Source organism: Rana temporaria, chromosome 3, assembly GCF_905171775.1.
Source record: "Rana temporaria chromosome 3, aRanTem1.1, whole genome shotgun sequence".
NCBI lineage: Eukaryota > Metazoa > Chordata > Amphibia > Anura > Ranidae > Rana > Rana temporaria.
Genome location: NC_053491.1, coordinates 406,203,804 through 406,228,639, shown reverse-complemented (window position 1 = coordinate 406,228,639; position 24,836 = coordinate 406,203,804). Strand labels below are relative to the sequence as shown.

At 45.7% G+C, this 24,836-nt stretch overlaps 1 protein-coding gene across 1 annotated transcript; it reads left to right on the top strand.

The window, feature by feature from the left end:
* Positions 1–1,352: 1,352 nt before the first annotated feature.
* On the top strand, positions 1,353–23,782 carry STARD7 (StAR related lipid transfer domain containing 7). Its single transcript, XM_040345930.1, has 8 exons — positions 1,353–1,647; positions 5,996–6,156; positions 14,846–14,895; positions 14,976–15,086; positions 16,291–16,373; positions 18,219–18,318; positions 20,684–20,768; positions 22,848–23,782. Exons 1-8 carry the CDS (start codon positions 1,421–1,423, stop codon positions 23,021–23,023), a joined length of 993 nt encoding a protein of 330 aa, XP_040201864.1. The 5' UTR covers positions 1,353–1,420; the 3' UTR covers positions 23,024–23,782.
* The last annotated feature ends 1,054 nt before the right edge of the window (positions 23,783–24,836 follow it).

The window sequence follows — 24,836 nt, the reverse complement described above, 5'->3', positions numbered from 1 at the left end:
TTTCACACTGAGGCGTATTTCAATGCCTGAAAAAAACCTGCCCCAGCATTCTCAATGTGAAAGCCCAAGGGCTACGATACTAGATCATACGATTTTCGTTTCATCAGTACAGTTGTCGTCCGAAAATACAATATCAATACACTACAACACATGACATCACTTCCGATATTTTTTATTTTTTTTGAGAATTGTCATCACTTTAGTAATCTCTCCATTTTCCGTATGCGACTAGTATGCAAAAAAAAAAAAAAAAAACGGACGATCTGTTATCTGATTTTTAATATCGTACGTATGGGACATTAGGAAAGGCAGCCCCAGTGGCAGTGCGTCCATAAGGGGCGCATGGGCGCTGCCCCCTCTCTCCTGGCACCGTTCTATTACCATAGATAGGTTCATGCATTGCATGAATCGAACCTATCTATGGTCGCCGCTGACAACCTCTATTCAGGTGCCCCGGGCCCTTTTCGGGCGCCGGGCACCTGAATTACAGTGGCGGGGGTGTTTTTTTTTTTTTAAAGCAACTGATTAGAGCCATAGGCTTTAATAGGTGCCCAAACAGGTCAACAGCGGGCGCCATGCTGGGCGTTTGCTGATCACTCAGCTGTGTGTTAGCAAAGCAAATTCCTTTACTTTGCTAACACTGAACTGCCTCTCAGCCAATCAGGTTACCGGGTCTGTTACCTGTCACCTGATTGGCTGAAACGTCAGGCGCTGTGATTGGACACCTGAGAGAGAGAGAGCGGCAGAAGACATGGAGGACGTGCAGGACACTCCTGCCTACCCGCTTCTGAGACAGGTAAGTGTCGGGCAACATTTGATAGGGCACAGTAGCGGCAATTGATGGGCACAGTAGCTTTGTTTGATGGCAGTGGCGGCATTTGATGGGCACAATGGCGGCATTTGATGGGCACAATAGCGGCAATTGATGGGCACAGTGGCGGCAATTGATGGGCACAGTGGCGGCAATTTATGTTTTTTTTTTTTTTCCAGTTTGTTTGCGCCCCCAAAAGTTTGGAGCACCAGCCGCTTCTGGGCAGCCCCCATACTTGGTTGGGAATAATTCCCTTTATTATATTAGATGTCATTATCAGACAATAAAAGAAGGGTTCTGATTGGTTGGCATGGATACTTTGGCACTGTGAATGGCACAGGGGAGGACAACAATGAACCGATCCGTCCTCTAAGCAGGTGGCTAAAGAGCAGCCTGCCCGTCACGTGGCCGGGTCACGTTACCCGCTCCATTTCGGTTGCCCTTGAACAGGGCTGGGCTTCAAGCCTGGAAGTTTGTTCCCTGATTGACACGAGAGTCCACCAATAGGCGCTCCCGCTGCGGCGCCCTCGCCCAATCTCTAGATGCGGTGGGCGTGGCTCGGGCCTCGCTGTCGCAGGCGTGCTGCAGGCTGGTTACTGCGGCTCCGGGATGTGGCAGCGGGTGGTACGCGGTGTGTCGGCGGGTCTGGCCGGGTGGTTTCGCTCCTGCAGGCCTCCGGTGTGTCATTATGGGAGCGGCCAGCAGAGGGAGAGCAGAAGCCTCCTCCGGGGTGTCTGCTACAGGAACAGGCCGGGGAGGACAGGAAGGCTGCTGGCCGCACTCACCGGGGCCTTCCTATGGGAAGAAGAGCGAGTGAAAGAGGAGGAGATACTAAGGTGAGCCCTGGAGGACTGCAACTCCCAGCATGACCTGTGTATACACTAGAGGGCAGTGTGTCTGCCTGGGCCTGAGTACAATGAGCACAATGCATCCTCTATGACCGTGTACTGCCCAGGCATCTCCAAACTACGGCCCTCCAGGTGTTGTGGAACTACATATCCCATGAGGCATTGTAAAACTGACATTCACAGACGTGACTAGGCATGATGGGAATTGTAGTTCCTGAACAGCTGGAGGGCCGTAGCTTGGAGATCCCTGCTCCAGACTATAGGGGGCAGGATTGTGGTCATCAGGAGTAGAAAATGTCCCAACATCAGTGGGGGGTAAACAATGCCATATCATTGGTGTCCGGAAAAAAAACTGTGTCCCGTCATTGGGAGGAATTGTGTCCCTTTGTTGGTGTCAGTGGATGAATATAGTTCCCCCAAGGGCCAGTTATAAGCAAACAAATGGCCGCATCTGCCCCCAATCATCAGTCCATCCTCCCACCAATGGGGAGTCCATCCTCCCACCAATGGGGAGTCCATCCTCCCATGCGGCCTGCACCCACCAATGGGGAGTCCATCCTCCCATGCGGCCTGCACCCACCAATGGGGAGTCCATCCTCCCATGCAGCCTGCACCCACCAATGGGGAGTCCATCCTCCCATGCAGCCTGCACCCACCAATGGGGAGTCCATCCTCCCATGCAGCCTGCACCCACCAATGGGGAGTCCATCCTCCCATGCAGCCTGCACCCACCAATGGGGAGTCCATCCTCCCATGCAGCCTGCACCCACCAATGGGGAGTCCATCCTCCCATGCAGCCTGCACACCCCTCCCACCAATGGGGAGTCAATCCTCCCATGCAGCCTGCACCCACCAATGGGGAGTCCATCCTCCCATGCAGCCTGCACCCACCAATGGGGAGTCCATCCTCCCATGCAGCCTGCACCCACCAATGGGGAGTCCATCCTCCCATGCAGCCTGCACACCCCTCCCACCAATGGGGAGTCCATCCTCCCATGCAGCCTGCACACCCCTCCCACCAATGGGGATTCCATCCTCCCATGCAGCCTGCACACCCCTCCCACCAATGGGGATTCCATCCTCCCATGCAGCCTGCACACCCCTCCCACCAATGGGGAGTCCATCCTCCCATGCAGCCTGCACACCCCTCCCACCAATGGGGATTCCATCCTCCCATGCAGCCTGCACACCCCTCCCACCAATGGGGATTCCATCCTCCCATGCAGCCTGCACACCCCTCCCACCAATGGGGATTCCATCCTCCCATGCAGCCTGCACACCCCTCCCACCAATGGGGATTCCATCCTCCCATGCAGCCTGCACACCCCTCCCACCAATGGGGATTCCATCCTCCCATGTAGCCTGCACCCACCAATGGGTAGTCCATCCTCCCATGCAGCCTGCACCCCTCCACCAAATCGGAGTCCATCCTCAACCAGTTAAGATATTTGCCAGCACACCATGGAACAACGAAAATAACGTCCAAGCGGATGATTTATTGCATGATCACAACACAAAGAGAGTGCAACGTTTGGGAGCCACTCAGGGCCCCGTCAGGATGCATGCATTCTAGTGTGGGCCGCCCCTAAGGGAGGGTTATAACCCCCCCATCAGTTTTTTTTTTTGGCATCTGTGTCCCATTGGGGAAACTTCCCTTCACTTTCCTGTCCCATTTTCAAAACAGGAAATGAGAGGAAATTCCTGCAAAGTGATGGAATCGTTGGTTGTCACCAGAGACTAGTCTCCCCCCATTGGAAGATTTCGCCTCTGTTTTGGTGACAAGGATTTTCTTTCACTTTGGGTGTAAGTGGTACTTCCACACAGCACTGGGACTCTCCATCTGCCTGTGCATTACTATAAGTCGCAGCAGAAGGGTTAATGAAATTTCACTTTGTGACCCATCAATGAACTTGGATAAAAAAGGTAAACAGTGGCTTATGCTTTGAAAATGCAGGAAACAAGCACCACTGCGAGTACAGAACAGACAGAGGCGTGGATTTCTTTTTTTTTTGTTGCTGGCTAACATGATCAAGCTTTTTTTTACAGCAGAACTAAAGTTTGTGATACTTACCTTTCCTCAAATGGTCCTCTCCGGGTGCTGAGCTCTGCCCATTTTCATTGGCTGTTAAAGGATATCACTCCTGTGCATGCCCAGGAGATCTGTTATCCCTGCACACAGGATCTGTGGCAGAATGTAAACTGAGCTGTGGTTGTGCAGCTCAGTGTACATTCCAAGGAAGGCTGCAAGAGGTAGGTAGGTTTATTTTATAGCAGAATAAAGGGCCTTTCCACTCGCAGTCTTTAAAGTGGATGTCACAATGTAGAGAATAAGATTTCCTATCATGTGCCCAGTCTTGCCACACAGTTAATCCAGCTCTGAGCAATCCTCTTTTATTGTTCAGTGAAAATTAACAGACTTCCAGATAAAACCCTGTCTAATTAAAAGTCCTTTCCTCTCTCCTTGCTTTGAGTGACAGGTTATTTACATATCTAGCTTGGACATGTTTATCATATGTTATGTTATGTTTATCATAATATGAGGTGATCCACAGGTCATTGTATATTACCAGGATGTGTTATGTGGGGGAGGGGTGGATTTCTCACTTTTTATACTGTGGATTACCTCATATTATGATTAACATAACATATGTTTCCATCCACTTTAACATTTAGACTTTAGTTCTGCTTAAAAGAGGACCTAAACGGCGGAAGCTGTGCTGGAAACGAAGCGGTATTATCTGTGGTTTCTTGCACAGGGGCAGGCAAGTGTAAACCTGTTTGTTATTAAAAAGAAAAGGGGTAATTTCCCATATTGAAATAATACAAATGTTACCGTGTCCTTTCAGTGTAAAGGTCACGCCAGAATTTGGAGTTGGTCTGTTATCTGCGCAAAGAGAAAATCAAGGGCCAGGTTAGGCACAAGCTGTTTAACCCCTTCCTGCTGATGCAACGCATATATGCAGCCCCACTGCAATGGGCTTCTTTCTGTGGGGCCGCATATGTGCGTATCTCCCTTTGTGCGCTCCCCAGCACAGAGACCAGGGTTTCACTGAGGGCCCTGTACGAACTATCGGGACCTGATCGTTGTGGTAGCCTCTGATTGGCTACCAGAGTGATCAGTCACTGTGAAGCCTGCCCCTGCGTTTCTCTCTGAATGGGGAGGAACGATTCACTGTACCTTTCTCTTTCATTACAGAAAGGGAAAAAGTGTGTGTGTGGAAAAAAAATGGGCATATCCCTTACCATTTACTACCAAATGAAAGCCCAATTTATCTTGGCATATGAGGCATGAAAATACCTTTTTTAGAGCGATCTTCAGACCGGTCACATGACTCATGACTGCTTTACGCCTCAGATACATGGCTACTGAAGGAGATCTCCCTCTGATGTCAGCCGGGGAGGTCACATGACCCCTCAGTCCCTCCTGCAGTAGATCTGGAGACCGGTCGAGAGTGGCATGCCCGGCCTGAAGATCGCTCTAAAAAAGTATGTATGATTCGTTTTAATAAAAGGCTTGTACAATGTGGTATGCCTAGCTATAATAGAAGGGCTGGCAGTGACCATTTTGTAATATTTTATTTTTAATGATAGCGGCTGGGGGTGGGGTTTGCGGAGACAGACACAGAACACGGAGCTGACAGGCAGGGAGGAGGTGGAGAGCAGAGAGGACAGCTGCGGATGACAGAGGGACGTACGTGGACCAAGGTACTTGGGGCTCAGAGGCCCTGATTATTGTGGGGGGCACAGGAAGTGGCAGGATCAGCCAGGTTTTTTTACAGTTTAGAGAGGGGCAGATTACACAGCACAAGCACTGTGCTGTTCAATCTGCTTTAAGGGAACAGGATCTTTCTTTTTTTGTTAAACACTTTGTCTTGCTGTCGGAGTGTAACTGCCTGTCTATATCGGAGATACAGGCATACAGATACAGTCTGCACGGCCGTGGCTGCAATGCTTTGTAGGTCTATTACAAAAACAATAATGAAAGCATATTTATTTATTGTTTAGTTAAGGTGAACTTATCCTTAAACCTGTACAAAGGTAGAGTACATATATAAATGTCATACTGACAGGGAATTAGTTCTGTCCTAGCTCAGGTTTTATGTGGTGCCAACCTCTTTGCATCCTATGAATAAAAAACCTGTACATTATGTAACACTATGCTGTGTGGCAGACTAAATATAGCCTGTTTGGATAGTGCTGATAATTTTATATAATGAATGATTAGGGATCGCACCGCACCCTTCAGCCAAGGTCAGGGGAGAGTGACCGCCTAAGTTGAAGGGGAATGTCTCGGGCCCTCCTGCTTTGATTCATATAAAAGTTTTTGTCTTTTCAGGCCTGCGGAAGAGATGAAGAAGGCCCAGTTTGCAGCCCACAAAGCTCACTGTTACAGTTCAAAGTGTGAGGACGATGAAGGCTGGGAACTGGTCATGGATAAAAAAGACTTCAGGCTGTGGCGCAGACCAATAGAAGGGACCCATCTGTATCAGTACAGAGGTAAGATCTACTTATTGGCTTATCAATTATGCAGTCCAGACATTAACATTTTCCAGGATAATCTTTCTACCAGGAGCAGCTTTAACCTTACCAGTGCTTGCTGTAAAGGATTTAAAGTGTATGTCAGGTAGAGCTGCACAATTAATCGTTAAAAAAATCGTGATCTCGATTCAACCCCCCTGACGATCTCCAATGCAGAGTTTGCCGATTCTTTCAAGTGGAGAGAATTTATCTGCTCACTAGGCTGTCAAAAGAAAAAGTCTGGGCAGTCTGCTAAGTTTAGATCAAAGGGATAAACTTCTGCGTGTGTAAACAAAAAGTCTGGGCAGTCTGCCAAGTTTTTTTATTTTTATTTTTTACATGAAACATTGTATCTAACTTCCTTCTTAGAGAAAAAAGTTTAACCACTTAAAGTCCAAATCTTTTTCTGACACTTGTTTATTAAGTTAAAGGGGAGGTTCACCCTAAAAATCACTTTCTCTAATTACACTGGCCCCCCACATTACAATACGATTATGCCTGTTATGTTTTTTTTGATGCTGTACATACCTTCGTACAGCTATTCACCCGTGGCTTCGGGGTTGCGAGTCCCGCGGGAGTGGGCGTTCCTCACATGCTGGTGATTGACGTTTTGACAAGGGCCTCATCTGTGTTTCTAACTGTAGGGGGGCGGGGCTGGACGTGTGACGTCATTGATCGCGTTTCCCTATAACAGGGAACACATGATCAATGACAGCGCCACAATGAAGAACGGGGAAGCTGTGTTTATACACAGCTCTCCCCGTTCTTCATCTCCGGGGACCAATCGCGGGACTCCAGTGGCGATCGGGTTCCGCGGCCGCGGAGCTTCGGACCGGGTCGCGCCCGCGATCCACGGCTGGGCACTTAAAGAGGACAACGGGCTTGTGCCCAGCCGTGCCATTCTGCCGACGTATATCTGCAGGAGGCGGTCCTTAAGTGGTTAAACCACTGTAATTTTGATACTTAAAATGAGCTTGGTAATCTAATATTACTAAGATTGATATAGTATTAAAGCTGAACTTTAGGATAAGCAAATAGTCTAAATACAGGAGACATGTACTCTTGGTGTGTTTTTGTTCGTTTTCAATTAGTACGTTTAAATAAAAAATCCTGAACTTTTCTTTTATTTTTGGTGGATGTTGCATTAATCCTATGCTGCACCTGTCCCCCGCCAGTTCTAAGACTGAGAACCGAGCAATCAAACACTGCTGATCGCTCAATCTGATCTATCCTCCCATGCTTACTGGAGCGCTGGGCTGTGGAGGGGGGGGGAGAGGCTGAGCCAGGTGCCAGTCCAGGGTTGTGGGCTGATCATGACTTTATTGTTGCAATCTTGCCCCAGCCTGGACCCGCTCAGTGATGCCAGCAGACAGCTGGCTACAGTCCACTGTCTGCTGAAAACAGGTCACAAACTGCACTCCTGTGACCCACAGGAGAAATACAGCCAAACAAGCTTTGGTTGTACTTCTCCTTTAATCTGGTGTGAAACTTGGCCTTTGTGCAGGAGCTTTCGGTGATAAACCGGTCACTGCATTTTATTTTTTCGAATGACACCAATGCCAAGCAGCTGACCTGTGTTCAGAATGCAGCCAGGCAGCTGCTCAGCACAGGACTTGAAGTAAGTGGAGATCACTGGGGTAGAGTACATTGGTCCAAGCTGGACAAATGTAACTGTATATGAAATATTCTTACCTAGAATTCATCTTAAAGCAGCTTTTTATAAAGCTGCAATTTTGCCTTCATTTAAAGTTATAAATTCTTGGCTGTCAAGTGATACAATGAGTGTCCTGCATGCCAATGCATTCTTCCCATTAATTCCCATTACCTTTTAAAGCTCGGTTTCCACTTGTGCGACTTTTCATACGACTTGAGACTGCAAAGCTACATGACAAGTTGTACCCCATGATTTCCAATGAGTACCGTTCATATCCCTGCACTACTTTGGTCCCACTTTGATGCGACTTGAGGTTTATAGACCTCAAAAATACACAGGCATTGCTTCAAATCGTGGCAAAAACACAATGGAGCAAAATCATGCGACTTTGGGGTTGCAGCAGTGGAAACAGAGCCTAAATGACGCCCAGCAGCTCACAAATGCTACCAGACTGCATGCTCTTTGCTGATAGGTTAGTTAATGAAGTGATTGTAAACCAGGGGTAGTGAATTAAAATTCAAAGAGATCCGTTCACTAAGATTTTCTTTCGACTTGGTTTTGAATTGCAAGTCTGCCATGAAAGATTGTACACGCCTACTTTCCTCTTTTTGGCACAGTGACACTCTGGCACTTTTTTTTTTTTTTTTTTTTAACTATAGGTTTTTATTGAAAGTATTTACTTTAACAGTACAGATTAAAATTGTCACATTAATCCTTAGTAACCAACCGAGTTACCTTGGTTCATAAGATTGTTCTTATAACAATACAGTGCTTGGTAGCCTGTACCAGCCTACCCCTACCGGGTTCAATCTATAGGCATGGCTAGGCCTCCAATTGAGTTAACTCTTTGTATATAGAAAATCATAAAGAAACAGAAAATGTGTGTGTGTGTGTGTATATGTTGTGTGTGTGTGTGTGTGTGTGTGTGTGTGTGTGTGATATATATATATATATATATATATATATATATATATATATATATATATATATATATATATATATATTAGGGTTGTCCCGATACCACTTTTTTAGGACTGAGTACAAGTACCGATACTTTTTTTCAAGTAGTCGCCGATACCGAATACCGATACTTTTTTTAAAATGTGTCCCCAAATGCAGCGATGTCCCCCCACAGATGCAGCCATGTATCCCCCCCATCCAGCCATTGTCTCCCCCCATGCAGCCATTGTCTCCCCCCATGCAGCCATTGTCTCCCCCCATGCAGCCATTGTCACCCCCCATGCAGCCATTGTCACCCCCCATGCAGCCATTGTCACCCCCCATGCAGCCATTGTCACCCCCCATGCAGCCATTGTCACCCCCCATGCAGCCATTGTCACCCCCCATGCAGCCATTGTCACCCCCCATGCAGCCATTGTCACCCCCCATGCAGCCATTGTCACCCCCCATGCAGCCATTGTCACCCCCCATGCAGCCATTGTCACCCCCCATGCAGCCATTGTCACCCCCCATGCAGCCATTGTCACCCCCCATGCAGCCATTGTCACCCCCCATGCAGCCATTGTCACCCCCCATGCAGCAATGTATCCCCCCATCCAGCCATTGTCACCCCCCATGCAGCAATGTATCCCCCCATCCAGCCATTGTCTCCCCCCATCCAGCCATTGTCTCCCCCCATCCAGCCATTGTCTCCCCCCATCCAGCCATTGTCTCCCCCCATCCAGCCATTGTCTCCCCCCATCCAGCCATTGTCTCCCCCCATCCAGCCATTGTCTCCCCCCATCCAGCCATTGTCTCCCCCCATCCAGCCATTGTCTCCCCCCATCCAGCCATTGTCTCCCCCCATCCAGCCATTGTCTCCCCCCATCCAGCCATTGTCTCCCCCCATCCAGCCATTGTCTCCCCCCATCCAGCCATTGTCTCCCCCCATCCAGCCATTGTCTCCCCCCATCCAGCCATTGTCTCCCCCCATCCAGCCATTGTCACCCCCCATCCAGCGTCTCCCCCCATCCAGCCATTGTCACCCCCATCCAGCGTCTCCCCCCATCCAGCCATTGTCACCCCCCATCCAGCGTCTCCCCCCATCCAGCCATTGTCACCGCTTACCTGCATCCCCGCTGCCGCCGACTGTGTAATACGCCGGGGACATTACAACTTTGAATCGCTGTAATGATTGGCGCCGCGCTGCGTGTAGACACTCCCCCTCGCTCGGGATTGGACAGTTCACCCGAGCGAGGGGGAGTGTCTATGCGCGGTGCGAATCATTACAGCTATTCAAAGCTGTAATGTTCCTGGCGTATTACACAGTCGGCGGCAGCGGGGATGCGACGAATGGCGGCGTCGCGGCGGCGCAGGGGGGGGAGGGGGGGGAAGTATTCTATATTGGTATCGGGGGTATTTGCGGGAGTACGAGTACTCCCGTAAATCCTCGGAATCGGTCCCGATACCGATACTAGTATCGGTATCGGGACAACCCTAATATATATATGTGTGTGTGTGTGTGTGTGTGTGTGTATATATATATATATAATGTATATATCCATATCCATATTACACATGGAAATCCAAGGACGCGCCCAACTCTGGCACTTTCCTTACCGTTTACTCCACACACTCTGATAATTCTCTGTAAATGTCCCCAATAGTGTTCCCCTTTACATCAGGTGTCCCTACCAGAGTTAATAATTACATTGGGAGCTCCCATAAATTAGTTGCCACCATCAGGGTACCCCCTTATATCAGGTGTCCCCTTCAGAGTGACCCCTCACATCAGATTTCTTCATTAGAAGGCCCCCTTACATCTGGTGTCTCCCAGCAGAGTACCCTCTTACATTGGGTCCCGTTATCAGCGTGCCCCTTTACACCAGGTGTCCCCATCACAGTGCCACGGTACATCAGGTGTTCCCATCAGTGTGCCCCCTTAACTTAAATTGTGACCATCGGTTATTTTATGTTGGTGGGCATATGCTGATGAGTATATTTTATCTTAAGGCACACTCTGATGGACACATTTTGTTGTGCCAACAAGAGTGCCCCTTAACATAAAATATACCCATCGGTGAACCTTAATAAAATAAGGGGCAGCAACCAATGAGTGTGGAGCAGAGATGTGGCACTTAAGATATAGAAGAGATATAAACGGCACTATAGCAAATGGACAATTGGTGTTCTGATCCTTTTCAATGCCTCCTGCACCCATCCCGCACAGCAGACTCCAGATGAAGGCTTTAGACAGCGATCAATCGGCAGTGATCACTGCCTGCTACCTCCTCCATGGTGGTCACTGTTCCTACAACTCTCCCCACTCGGGGTGATCACTTTTCTTATGCTGTGAAGAAGGTGACATATTTACACATTCTAGCTGGTTTTGCCACACTCCCTGCTTCCTCCTACTCCAACCTCTCCAGGGGCTGCAGGCTCCAGACACACCACACGTCGCTTGTTGATGTTTAGGAGAAGGCTTAACACGGCTCCAGCGCTCGGCACTCCACTGTGCCTGTCTCACTGTCGCAGGCTGCAGGTTCATGCTTACCTCACTCACAACTTCGGCTCTTGGCACTATCATAGCCTCTCACACACTCATTGGAGTAGCCATACCAGCCGCTGCATCTCTGCATGCCGCCAACCTGTCAAATGTCTCCCCTCTGTCTGTTATAAGAACTGAAAAACTGCAGATTTTGTGGGTGGATCTGTTGTCTGGAGCTCTGTGGGTGGAGTCGTGATGTCAGTAGGCTCCCCGCCCTCCTCTAAACTCCCCTTGTCAACATGCATTTTGTCCTGTGTATTCCTTACACTAAATTCTGCTATGATCACTAACATCCAGTCAAAATCCAGAAAAGTCACCACATGACTTCAGAAAAGGAGTGGGGTGGGAATTAAAAAATAATGCCTGTCTCCAGGCTAGTGCATTAGATATGTAAATAACCTGTCACTCACAGCAAGGAGGCGGAACAGACTAAGGTTTTTCTCTGTTGGTCTGTTTTATTTCACTGAATAAGAGGATTGCTCAGAGCTGGATTAACTCTGTGTGGCAAGACTGGGCACAGATGATGGGAAATCTTATACAGTACATTGTGACATCTAAAAAATTTGGGGTTTACATCCACTTTAATTGTTGGCCTGGAGTTGGGCTTTAAGTGTAAGTTCACCTCTTCACAAATAATGCAAAGGAGAACGAACACCTTCCCCACCCCCCTGCACTTGCCTCCTTGGATGATAAGCTTTCACAGCGGGTGCAGGGGTCCGTGGGCAGTGAACGGTAATCATTCATAGTGGTAAGTGTGGTGGGGAGGGTGTAGGGTGTTCACCTTTCCATTTTTTTAATTTTCTCTACGTATTTCTCATTGTATGTATTAGTACTGTTAAAGATCAGTTTTATCTATGGGTACTAAAGTGACACGGGAGTGCAGTGACAATGTAACGTCAGATGTGATCTTCTCACCTTGCCCCCAGTTAGGGGCTATCTGGTTGGCACATTACACTGCCATATTGAAAATAAAATTGTCAGGTAGTCTTCTGTCTGTGTAGATGTGTGGGTGGTTATTAGTCCCTCCCAGGATGTGGTAGAACTTGAGACACAATAAAACCAGCAGCAAACAACTGAAGTTCTACCAACGCTGAGAAGGAATATATTTATAAATGCAATTCAGAATACTTAATTTCTTTGTGCATCATCTGCTTTGAAAAATCATTTTTGGAGAAGTGTGAAGATTGTGGCTTTTTATTTTTGCTCAGCCTCATTTGTGAAAGATCTTTCTTTATTTGTCTACTAGCTGAATACCCGGCGTTGCCCGGTCTTCCTATCTTAACCTTTTGGGGAGGAAAAATCATAGTAATATAAAAATATACCCATCTTTTATATAAGGGTGTAGGTAAGGGTTAATTTAACTGTCATATATTTTTATTTGGCATATAAGTAATATGTGTACCAGGTATTATTGAAATATCTCCAGGCGTACAGAAGTTATGTGGGAACATACATTTCCCATTGATTTGCATGGGACTTTAAACAAAAACCCCGACCCTCACAAATGGGGGTAGTTAAGGGATAAATTAACTATCCTATAGTTTAAGTGGACATATAAGTAACATGTGACCAAGTGTTATCGAAATATCTACAGCCGTTTGGAAGTTATGAAGTAACATGTATTTCCCGTAGAGTTGAATGGGACTTTAAAGGAAAACCCCGACCATGGCAAATGGGGGTGGGTAAGGGTTAAACCACCTATCCTATGTTTGTTGCTGACATATAAGTAACATGTGTGCCAAGTTTCATGTTAATATCTTTAGCCGTTTGGACGTGATGCTGGAACATACATACACACACACACACACACACACACACGTGTTGAGTTTTATATATATATATAGATAAAAGGTAAAGCTGATTATACACAATCTGATTGTATAATCCCTCAGATTTACTGTTCTTGCCATACATGTTACTATTTTTTTGTCAGTTTAAACTGATTTCAGCAAACCTTTGATCACCAAAATGATCGAACAGATCATGACAACCTACCACCAAGTTCTGTATATTTGTATCCTGTATAAAACTGTGCTGAAAAATGCCAGATTGTGTCACTAAATGAAAGTTTACAGCTGTGCATTGATGGAAACATGGAGGCCTCCAGTGCTGACGCCTCCTATTCCAAAGTGCTAGTGTGACTCCCATTCTGACATCAGTACTTTTAATCACTGACTCAGGGCAACATCCAGTAGTATTTGCAGGAGGTGGTCGGCAACAGCAGGCTTACTTAAAGCGGGGGTTCACCCAAAACAAATTTCACATTACATTCAGCCGAGCTTTGAGAATGACATTAGGCTGTTTTTTTTTTTTCTTTGCCGTACATACCGAATTTTCACCGTGGTTTCCGGGTATGTAATCTGCGGGACTGGGCGTTCCTAATTGATTGACATGCTTCCGACCGGCGCATACAGCACGTCACGAGTTGCCGAAAGAAGCCGGACTGCGAGTCGGCTCTATACGGCGCCTGTGCACCGACGTTCGGCTTCTTTCGGCAACTCGTGACGCGCTGTATGCGCCGGTCGGAAGCATGTCAATCAATTAGGAACGCCCAGTCCCGCACATTACATACCCGGAAGCCACGGTGAAAATTCGGTATGTACGGCAAAGAAAAAAAAAAAAAACAGCCTAATGTCATTCTCAAAGCTCGGCTGAATGTAATGTTACATTTTTTTTTTTTTTTTTTTTGTGTGAACCCCTGCTTTAACCACTTTAAAGTGGTTGTAAACCCTTCGCTATACACAATGAAGTGACTGGCCTCAGGTGATGCACAGAGATGAAACAAATTCTACATAAGTTGTATCTGTTTATCTTCAGTCTTCTGGTCTCTACATCCATACAACATCCAGAATGTATTAAGCTTGTGTGAGCATTCAGAAAAAAGGGTCTTGAGCTGAAATTTCACTCTGCAGAGCTGTGTACACCCCCACACAGCTTACAGTAACAGCGCTAAGGCTGTCAATTTGCTGGATGTCCCTCCCCCTCTCACCATTTTTATCTTGGTGTCAGGAAAACTTGCAAGAAGTGATTCATGATGATAGCAGAGGAACAAAGCAGCAGACAGAAATTACACTTAGTGCTCTGGATTGAGACAGATGCACACTATAGAGGAATACGCTTTGTTCATATTTCATGTCTTAGGTTTACAACCACTTTATTTTAACATGGTTATAAAGTCAGAAGCTTTTTTTTTTATCTTGATGCATTCTTTGTGTGCAGCAGCCACTCCCAATACTTGCCTGAGCATTGGCTCCCGCTGCTGGCTCAGTAAGTGAGCCAGTAAGTGAGCAGCAGTTGGATACCCCATAGCAAGCTCTTGACTGTGGGGGCATTCAGCAGGAGGGAAGGGCCAGAAAGTTTGACTACTTTAAATTGTTCTGGAAATGAATCCTGTAATTTTTGATTGGCTGCTACCTTCAACACCTCCACTATTTTTTAATCCGCCCATTTATTTCATTAACCACTTTATTGTGATAGAGGCTGTGTAAAAGTTTGTAGCTCAAGGTGACTGTTTTGTTTCTCAACAGTATTTGGCTCGTATAAGGATGTGACACCTCGCCAGTTCTTTAATGTGCAGGTATGAATCTCCCCCATTTGTATGTTGCATTGCAGAGTTCATGTTGCTTTGTTGCTGATTTGTCTTCATCTTGCCCACAGTTGGATACAGAGTACCGCAAAAAGTGGGATGCATTGGTGATTAAACTGGAAGTGATTGAGAGAGATGTGGTCTCTGGATCAGAAGTCGTTCACTGGGTCACTCATTTCCCAGTAAGTACTGGTTTGTTGGTCAGTCATACATACAGTCCATGCATGTTTCGTTAAACCTTTTAATATATTGCATTGTAAATACCACTAAGACCCCTTTCACACTGGTGCCGCCCATAGCGTCGATGGTAAATTAGCAGTAAAAGGCCGCTATTTTACCGTCGGATTTTCAGGCACATTTCAGCGGCTAGCAGGGTGCTTTTAACCCCCGCTAGCGGCCGAGAATGGGTTAAAACCGCCAGCAATGCGCCGCTACAGCAGCGTATTGCTGGCAGTACGGCGGCGCTATCCATTGATTTCAATGGACAGGAGCGCATTAGGAGCGGTGAGTTCACTGCTCCAAAGAAGCTGTTGGCAGGACTTTTTCTGACGCTCCGGCCAGAGCCAGAGCCTCCATCGCACGCTGATTGGCCTCAGGGGGATCCGATCAGGAACACGGATCAGTGTCCATGCAATGAGCCCCCCCTCAGTAGAAAAACACAATTGGGGAATACACTTAACCCTTTGATCTCCCCTGATGTTGACCCCTTCCCTGTCAGTGTCATTTATAGTGTCTGTGCATATTTTTAGCGCTGATCACTGTAATTATGTCACTGTTTCCCAAAAAAGTGTCGGCTAGGTTTCCGATCTGTCGAAGTCTCCACGTAATAAATAAAAATGCCATAAATATCCCCTATTTTGTAGACGCTATAACCTTTGCACAAACCAATCATTATACGCTTATTGGGATTTTTTTTTACCAAAAATAAATACATTTTTTCTACATTGTCTGTTGTTTTTTGTTAATGGCACAAAAAATCTCTATTAGTGGGGAGAAAAGGGACATACATTTTATTTGGGTACGGCGTTGCATGACCATGTAATTGTCCATTAAAGTAACACAATGCCATATTGCAAAAAATGGCCTGGTCATTAAGGGGGTAAAGCCTTCTGGGCTGAAGTGGTTAAATATCCAATATGATTCGCAACTGCTTTATTCCTAGTAGCCTCCAACAAGCAGCAGTCTCACTGCTGTGGCCTCCACACAGTTTAGTGCACTGAAAGAATTTGTTTTTAATGGTTTTCGATAAACAACGTTTGGGTTATTAAAGCGCTTCTACACCTTTTGACCAAATAGTTTAGCTTGACCCATTGCCATGAATTTGAGTCATTGACAAAAACATTAAAATTCATATTGCATATTGTTTTCTTTACTCTTTCCTTGCAGTATCCAATGTACTCTCGGGACTATGTGTACATCAGGAAGTATCACGTGGATCAGAAGAGTAACCTCATGGTGTTGGTCTCTCGGTAATATATAATTTGTAGTGTCTTTACTTGTGATGGCTCAGTTTATGTAGCTTGCAGTTTAACTTCATTATGTCCACTTAATTTTTTGTGTTTGGTTTTGGTGTTGCTAGTGTTTGTGTGTGTGTGTGGCCATTTTTAATGTTCTGAAGATGACCACAAACAGAAAACACTCTTAACTGAGGATATAAAGTGGTTTGCAGAAGATGTGGAATTTGAAAGTAAAACTATGAATTTATGAAAAATCTAATAAAATTAGTTGTACAGTAAAGGAAGTTCCTTTTAATTCCCCATGTCAGGCTGCACTTGTCAGTTTTGTAGAGTACAGTCTTAAGGATCTGAATGAGACTTGGAACAGGTACACCTACGCACAGTAGTGATGGAAGCTGAGCTCACTTGGCTTCTTTTTATCCTTTAAAGTAAAATTAAAGGAAGATTGTGATTATTATTTTAAAAAGCCCAGATCCTCCTCCTCCTCTGGTTATTTTCCGGTGCTCCTGTCCCCTCTCTCCTGCTGAGAGCCCTTAGCGCAGAAGCTTTCAATAAGGGCACCCACGCAGGCTCGCCCCGAGCCACTGCTTTGTGTCCATTCACACACTGAGTGTTGCTCGGCCCTGCCCCCGCTCACTGGCTGTGATTGACAGTAGCTGGAGCCAATGGCTCCCACTGCTCTCAGCCAATGAGGAGGAAGAGACTCAGAAGAGCTAGTGCTCTCATGCACATCGCTGGATCACGATGGGGCTCGGGTAAGTATTTGGGGAGGCTGCTGAACACAGAAGGGTTTTTACCATCCTGCATAGAGCAAAAAACATTGTTTAATCTTGAGTTGTACTCACATTAAAGCAGAGTTCCAGCCTGGGGGGGGGGGGGGGGGGGGGATAAAGTCAGCAGCTACAAATACTGTAGCTGCTGACTTTTAATATAAGGACACTTGCCTGTCCAGGGTTCCCGCAATGTCCGCACCTCAAGCTGATCAGTCCATTGGCTTCGGATGCAGGTGTCGGCATTGCTAATAAGGGAAACCTGGTTTCCTACTGTGCATGTGTGAGTTATGCGGCGCTTTCTGAATGGTCCTGTCGTTTTCTAGGACGCACACAGGTCCCAGAAGGCAGTGGGGAGAAGGACCTGATTCGATCGCAGAAATGACGTACCTCGCCGCTGCGGTGATTAACAGGAAGGAAATGGATTACCCCATGGAAACAAGTTGAATCAATCCAAAATAAAAATAAAACGTCCAATGTGGGTTTTAATTGCAAACATGGAAATGTGGGTGGACCTCTGCTTTTAAATTAATTTAAGAGGCACAAAAAAAATCGTTCATGAATAATCCTGCAGCATTATGATATAATGTAGACAAACCTTTAAATGCACAACTCAAATATATGTACTATTGCCTGCAAAATGTAATTTTGCTCAGCCAGTCTTGTGGTTGCCACACCTATACCACACTGCAGAGCTAGTATCTTATTACTTCCTGGTTCAGCATTACAACCTCTTGGGTTACTTTGTCGTTGGACAAAGGTGGTGATGCATATGCCGTGTCCAGTTTACAGGCCATAGATGGAGAGGTTTCACCATTAGAGGTAAAGCTGAACCAGAAGGGGGGTTGTCATCTTCACTGGCTGCAGTGTGGAAATAAGTTTATTTAAAATCATTTCAAGTTATTGGCAGGTAAAGCAGCATAAATATATAGTGCCCTGAAAAACACTGATTTCAGGTGATGGCTGATTCACTTTATACTGTTGATTCCCAAAATAAACTTTCTACAGAAACACCAACCAGTCACTGCAGACATTTGGAGAGCGGTTTCATTGATTGTGTTTGAGCTTTCTTTTTCTTGACTTGCAGAGCAGTGGAGCACCCAGAGGTACCAGAATCTCCTGACTTTGTGCGGGTGCATAACTACCAGTCTGAGATGGTGATCAGACCTCATACAACATTTGATGAGGTATGGCTTTAGTATCGGGTACACTAGTGGTGGTTTAGTGACGTATCAATTGTGAGTGGTATATTGGTCCAGGACTGGCTGTGTTATAAATGTAGTGATTGTGATCTATTGTGATTTATTATTCTATATATTTTTTAAAATCTATTATACTTCTCTGTTTTGCACAGAGCAGCCCTGATCCTCCTCTTCTGGGGTCCCACCCCCAGCGCTCCTGGCTCTTTCCCTCTTTTAGTGCCCATCATAGCAAGCTATGAGGGCACTCGTATGGGCTCACTCCCGAGCAGGCACCGTGTGCCCCTTGACACACAGATCGTGGCTCAGCCCCGCCCCTGCTCCTTCCTCGCTGGCTACGATTGACAAACCTCTGCTGTCTTTTGAGTCAATGAGGAGTGAGAGCCATTATTCGAGGTATGGGATCGCTTGGGTATGTGTAAAGGATGGGGGGGGGGGGGACTGCACCCTGAAGGTAGTTTAACTTAATGCAGAGAATGCATTAAGGTAAAATACTCACAAATCAGTGTGTAAAAGCAAAGGGAAAAGGTCAAGTCATCAGTATTTCCTGTGGTTTCTGTGCATCTGATTGCTTACCATGTCTTTTTCTGCATTGTCTCCTCTGTGTTGAGGCGACCATCTTGGTAGAGACAAGGTTTTTGTTTCATCATGTCGGAGCCTCTTCAAAAGGAAAACTTTGAGCAGAACAGTAATGACGTCAGCAAATGTTTTAAGACTAGCAGTCTGAGGCCTCTTTAACCACTTAAGGACCCCTTCACGCCGATATACGTCTGCAGAATGGCACGACTGGGCACATCAACGTATAGCTGCGTTGTCCTTTAAGCCCAGCCGTGGGGTCGCGGGCGCGCTCCCGCGACGTGGTCCGAAGCTCCGTGACCGCGGGACTTGCGGACCCGATCGCCGCTGGAGTCCCGCGATCGGTCCCTGGAGCTGAAGAACGGGGAGAGCCGTGTGTAAACACAGCTTCCCCGTTCTTCACTGTGGTGGCGTCGTCGTCGATCGTGTGATCCCTTTTATAGGGGGACACAGTCGATGACGTCACACCTACAGCCACACCCCCCTACAGTTGTAAACACATTTGAGGTCACACATAACCCCTACAGCTCACCCTAGTGGTTAACTCCCAAACTGCAATTGTCATTTTCATAATAAACAATGCATTTTAAATGCATTTTTTGCTGTGAAAATGACAATGGTCCCAAAAATGTGTCAAAATTGTCCGAAGTGTCCGCCATAATGTCGCAGTCACGAAAAAAATCGCCGCCATTAGTAGTAAATTTTTTTTTTTTATAAAAATACAATAAAACTATCCCCTATTTTGTAAACACTTATTGCGATTTTTTTATTTTTTTTTCTTAAAATAGGTAGAAGAATACGTATCGGCCTAAACTGAGGAAAACATTTATTTTTTTATATATTTTTGGGGGATATTTATTATAGCAAAAAGTAAAAAATATTGATTTTTTTTCAAAATTGTCGCTTTATTTTTTTACAGCGCAAAAAATAAACGCACATGTGATCAAATGCCACCAAAAGAAAGCTATATTTGTGGGAATAAATGGACGCCAATTTTGTTTGGGAGCCACGTCGCACTACCGCGCAATTGTCAGTTAAAGCGACGCAGTGTCGAATCGCAAAAAGGTTCTTTTTTTGGGACAATTGGCATTTTTATAGCGATCAGTGCTATAAAAATGCATTGGATTACTATAAAAATGCCACTGGCAGTGAAGGGGTTAACGCTAGGGGGCGAGGAAGGGATTAAGTATGTTCCCTGGGTGTGTTTTAACTGTAGGGGGGGTGGTCTCACTAGGGGAAATCACTGATCTTCTGTTCATACATTGTATGAACAGAGGATCAGCATTTGCCCCCCCTGACAGGACAGGGAGCTGTGTGTTTACACACACAGCTCCCGGTCCCCGCTCTGTAACGAGCGATCGCGTGTGCCCGGCGACGATCGGGCATGGGGCGAGCGCGCCCCTAGTGGCCTGCGAGAGAGCGGACGTAGAGCTACGGGCTCTCGCGCAGGGGAGCCGACCTGCCGCCGTATAACGATGGCGGCAGGTCGGCAAGTAGTTAAACTATGTAAAAAAATCTTTAATAATTTCAAATAAGTATACTGTTAAACCACATGACAATGGGTAAAATTCATAAGCAAATTTTAATAGCAAGGCCTTGAGCAGACTGCATAATTACTCCAGTTGTCATACCTTTTAGGCCATTTTACTCACCCATTAGGGTTGGATGTTTTTGTTCTGGGATTTTCCTATTCCTGTGTTGTGTAAAGAATGTGTGGGAAGTATACAGAGTATCGTTTTTTGTGTTGCCAATGGTTGTTTCTTACTTTTTCTTTTAGAATGGCTTTGATTACTTGTTGACATATAGCGACAACCCACAGACTGCATTTCCTCGCTATTGTGTAAATTGGATGGTATCCAGTGGTAAGTTAATTTCAGATATTTTATCATGTATTAGCCCAGCTCCCAGCCTCTCTCCCCCCCCCCCCCCCCCCCCCTCTATGTTTGGCTTATACTGCCTGATCATCTCAGACATTTCCTGATTGAAATTCCCCAAAAAAATTGAGCCGAAAGCTTTAATAAATGGCCAAAATTGATAAAGGGACTCGGAGGCATCACCTACTAAATAAGATCTGTACAGTGGCAAGAAAAAAGTACGGCATGTGAACTCCTCGGAATTAACTGGTTTTCTGCAGTAAATTGCTTTGTATCCCTTTCCAGCCTCATGCAGATTAACTTTTTTTGGATTATACATGTTCATAGAGCTCTTTTTTGCGAGGTATAGTTCACATCAGCTGATATTTTCTTATTAAAATCAATCTTAAAACAGGTTGTATACCCACTTTTTTTTTATTTTTTTCCTACAGGTAAGCCTATAATAAGGCTTACCTGTAGGTATAATGAATATCTTCTAAACCTGTACGGTTTAAGAGCTATATTCTTTTTGCATGCAGACGCTGATGTCAGCGGTGCACATGTGCTGTGAATGCCCAGCTGAAGGTCTGGCAGTCGCTGCTGAACTTTTTTTTTTTTTTTTTTTTTTTTTTCACAAGAAAAATGTTTTCAAATTTTTACAATACAAGCGATGCATAAACACAGTTAGTCACAGAGAAAGCATTACTCAGAATTTAACCAGTTAGATGTGTTGCTGGTATGAACAGGAGAGAGGCGGTGACAGGCTAGCATACACCAATACAATGAGATACCAATTTGGGAACAAGAACTCATAGCAAGGTTACTTAAAGGAGGTTCCAGGGGGGGGGGGGGGAGGGAAGCAGGAGGAGTGTATAACAGGGGGGTGGGGGAGGGGAGGGAAAGGAAGGGGGGGGGACCTCATCCAAGCAGTCGAACACACCTTGAACATACAGCGTATAGCTTCTAGGAAATCATAACAGAGGGCCATTTCCATCATTGTCACCAGTAAACTCTGTGCCCCAGGCATCTATCCACCCCGACCATATCTTATCAAATTTAGTAGGACAGTTTCGATTAGCAAAGGTGATCTTGTACAGTGGCAGCACCGAGTTCAACACCGAGCACCATGAGGACACCGTGGGAGGTGCAGCACTCTTCCAGTGGAGGAATATCTCCCTACGGGCATAAAAAGTGGCATACCTGAGGAATAATTTAGTGTATTTACCCCGCACCCCAGGGCCGAAGACATTCAGCAGCATTGATTTAGGGCTAGCTCCCAGGTCCAGAGCGGTAATTTGGTCAAGGGCGTCGGCCACTCCCGACCAATAATCTCCAAGGCGGGGGCAGGACCAGACCATGTGAAAGAAGGAGGCAGCCCCTAGATTACATCTGGGGCAGGCCACCGGGACGTTAGGATTCATAATGTCGCTGCTGTACCTTGCCGGGAAGAAACACTGAGTGACATCATCACGTCTCTGGCCACTTACAGCGCCGGAGCCGCGAACCCGGAAGACACGGCGAGGGCAAAATGTCAGCTCCCTCGGTGTGGAGATGAGATTCCGATGCCTCCTTCTAAGATAAGTATTTCATAATGAGTAAAAATAATGAGCTAGTATGTGCGAATATAATCATCCTTTGTAATAGAAATAAGCAGGACAGGGCCTCTTTAATGTGAGTTCTGGGGTCACAAAGACCTCAGATCTCACATTTACACTTAAATGCAATAAAAAAGGGAATAGTCTTGTGGGGCCCGTCTGGCCCTCACTCGACTTCCTGCCCATCGGTCTCGGATCAGATTTTCTGCCGCTGCTGATCTCTCCAGGAAGCGGTGGGGGGAAAACCCCCACTTTTATGTGAAAGCAGATTGCCCACTGTGTAAAAATATACTGGGGTTATGCCATAACCCTGTTATTTAATGCCAAAGTAGTGGTGGCGGCACTGAAGAGGTTAAAGATATCTAAACCTAAGAACAAAACAATCTAATGTTCACCAGTCCTTGGATATTGCGACATAACTAGCATTGCCAATTTTTGTGCCACTTTCTCTACTGAGAGATGTTTGCTAATATTCACACATTTATTGTTACAGGGATGCCTGATTTCCTGAACAAGCTGCATTTAGCAACACTCCGTGCCAGGAACATGGAAATCAAAGTGCGAGATTACATATCTGCCCGTCCTCAGGACTGCAGCAGCGAAGGACGAGCCAGCCCTGAGCGGAAACCTGCAGCTGCGCACAGCACACAACAAATGGATTTTGCGTAATAGGAGTATCAGAAAAGCGTGTTACTTGTACAGGCCAGCAGGAGGGGCAAGAGCTGCTCCAACAATGAGTGAAGACCAGCTGTGCAGATCCTGAATGAGTGAGAACTGCCAATCAGTACTGAATTTCTGCCAGCCAGTTTAAAAGATCAATGGATGCTCTGCTCATGCCCGGTGCTTCCTCCAGAGTGGCTACTTTTAAGGACTTTTATGAGGTGATGAGATGGTGGGCATTACAGAATGCAAAATAAACTTTTTTTGATCGTGTCCATCTTGTTAGAAACTGTGACATTGGTTATCAGTTTTCCAACTGCATGTTTGTCCCCAGAATTGGATTCCTGTCTAATAGTTGGCGCCTCCATCAGCAGAGTCTAACGTGTTTCGCCCTTGGAATGGATTTCTATTCTGTTATGGACAACCAGGATATTGCTTTATCAGGTCTTTTGGCTGGACATGTCATTATCCGCCTCTCTGATCAGTGTGTGAGAGAGACCTTGGCTGAGCTCCCACCCTGTGTTCATTTGAAGGAATCCCATTGCTTTGATATCCGGATTCTGCAGGGAATGTGCCGATTTTCAATTTGCATGTTTTACTTATATTAACATGGATAAAGTACTTCATGATCATTGGTTTTATGGTGTAAGGCAAAGTTTAAGTGCTGTTGATTACCCAAAGAATTTTTTTTTACTGCATTCACAAAAACGGATGAGGATTTCAGATTTTTGTTGGAGAAATTTGCTTAATGCTTTTTAAAAAAAACAACCTTTGCTTAAAATTGATTTGTAAAACAGGAAATTTTGTCATGTTTTGTTTATTTTGGGTCTTTTTTTACCTGGCTAAGAAGTATAGGTCTCTAATGCAAATGGTGGAATAGCTGCACCCTCATTGCCTGACACACGCTGCCTTACTGGACTTATCCAGGCCTTTCTGCGTGACCTGACTGGTAGCTATTGAAGGACTGGGACATTTTTTTATAGGCTGCAGTTGCTGGCTGGATGACCTTTTGATCCACTATGTTAACTTGGGGTCCTGAACAGCAGCACGTTGACCCTTACATAATCGTTTGTTAAAGCCCACAACACAGCAACCACTTTGGTTGTAAATAAACAGGGTTACCCCATGGCAGTAGGACTGTAGGCCAGCACCCAGAGAAGTCTTTGACATTTTACTGTTGCATTCATTAGTATGGCACTGAAAGAAGCGGAAAATGACAGCAAGCGGTCTGAAAGATTTTCTTATTGACTGCAATGTATTGCAGCAATTTGCACCCAACTCTGTTCCTGAGGGGTCTCCAGCTCAAACAAACATGTTTCCCACTATTCCACACAATTCCCTAAGGGGCAGTTCACACCACAAAAAAAGTCATCCAGATCCATTTCGGATGCTTTTTTACATTTGTGTTTCTGGATACATTTTTTTTTTTTTTTTTTTTTATTATTATTATTATTATTCACTGTACTGGGGTCTGGTGTGTTTTATGATGCTTTTTACTGCACTCCAGTACAGTTCTACGCAGGTGGAAAACAATCTGCATTTTGTACTCCTTTTTTATCATTATTTTTTTTTTAACTATGCCATTGAAACCCATATAACCTACTTTCCATGCTTTTTTGATTGCAGAAATATGCACTGCATGTGGTGTGAACTGGCCCTCAGTATTTTGCAGTCCATTTTCTAGTACCAATACTTTCGGGCAAGTATCTGCTGATGCCAAGTACTGATCCTTTTGCGGTGTGATTTTTTTTTTTTTTTTTTTTTTTGCATCCATACAAAATCATTGGGCTCAAATCGCACTGCAAAGAATCGAATGCCATTT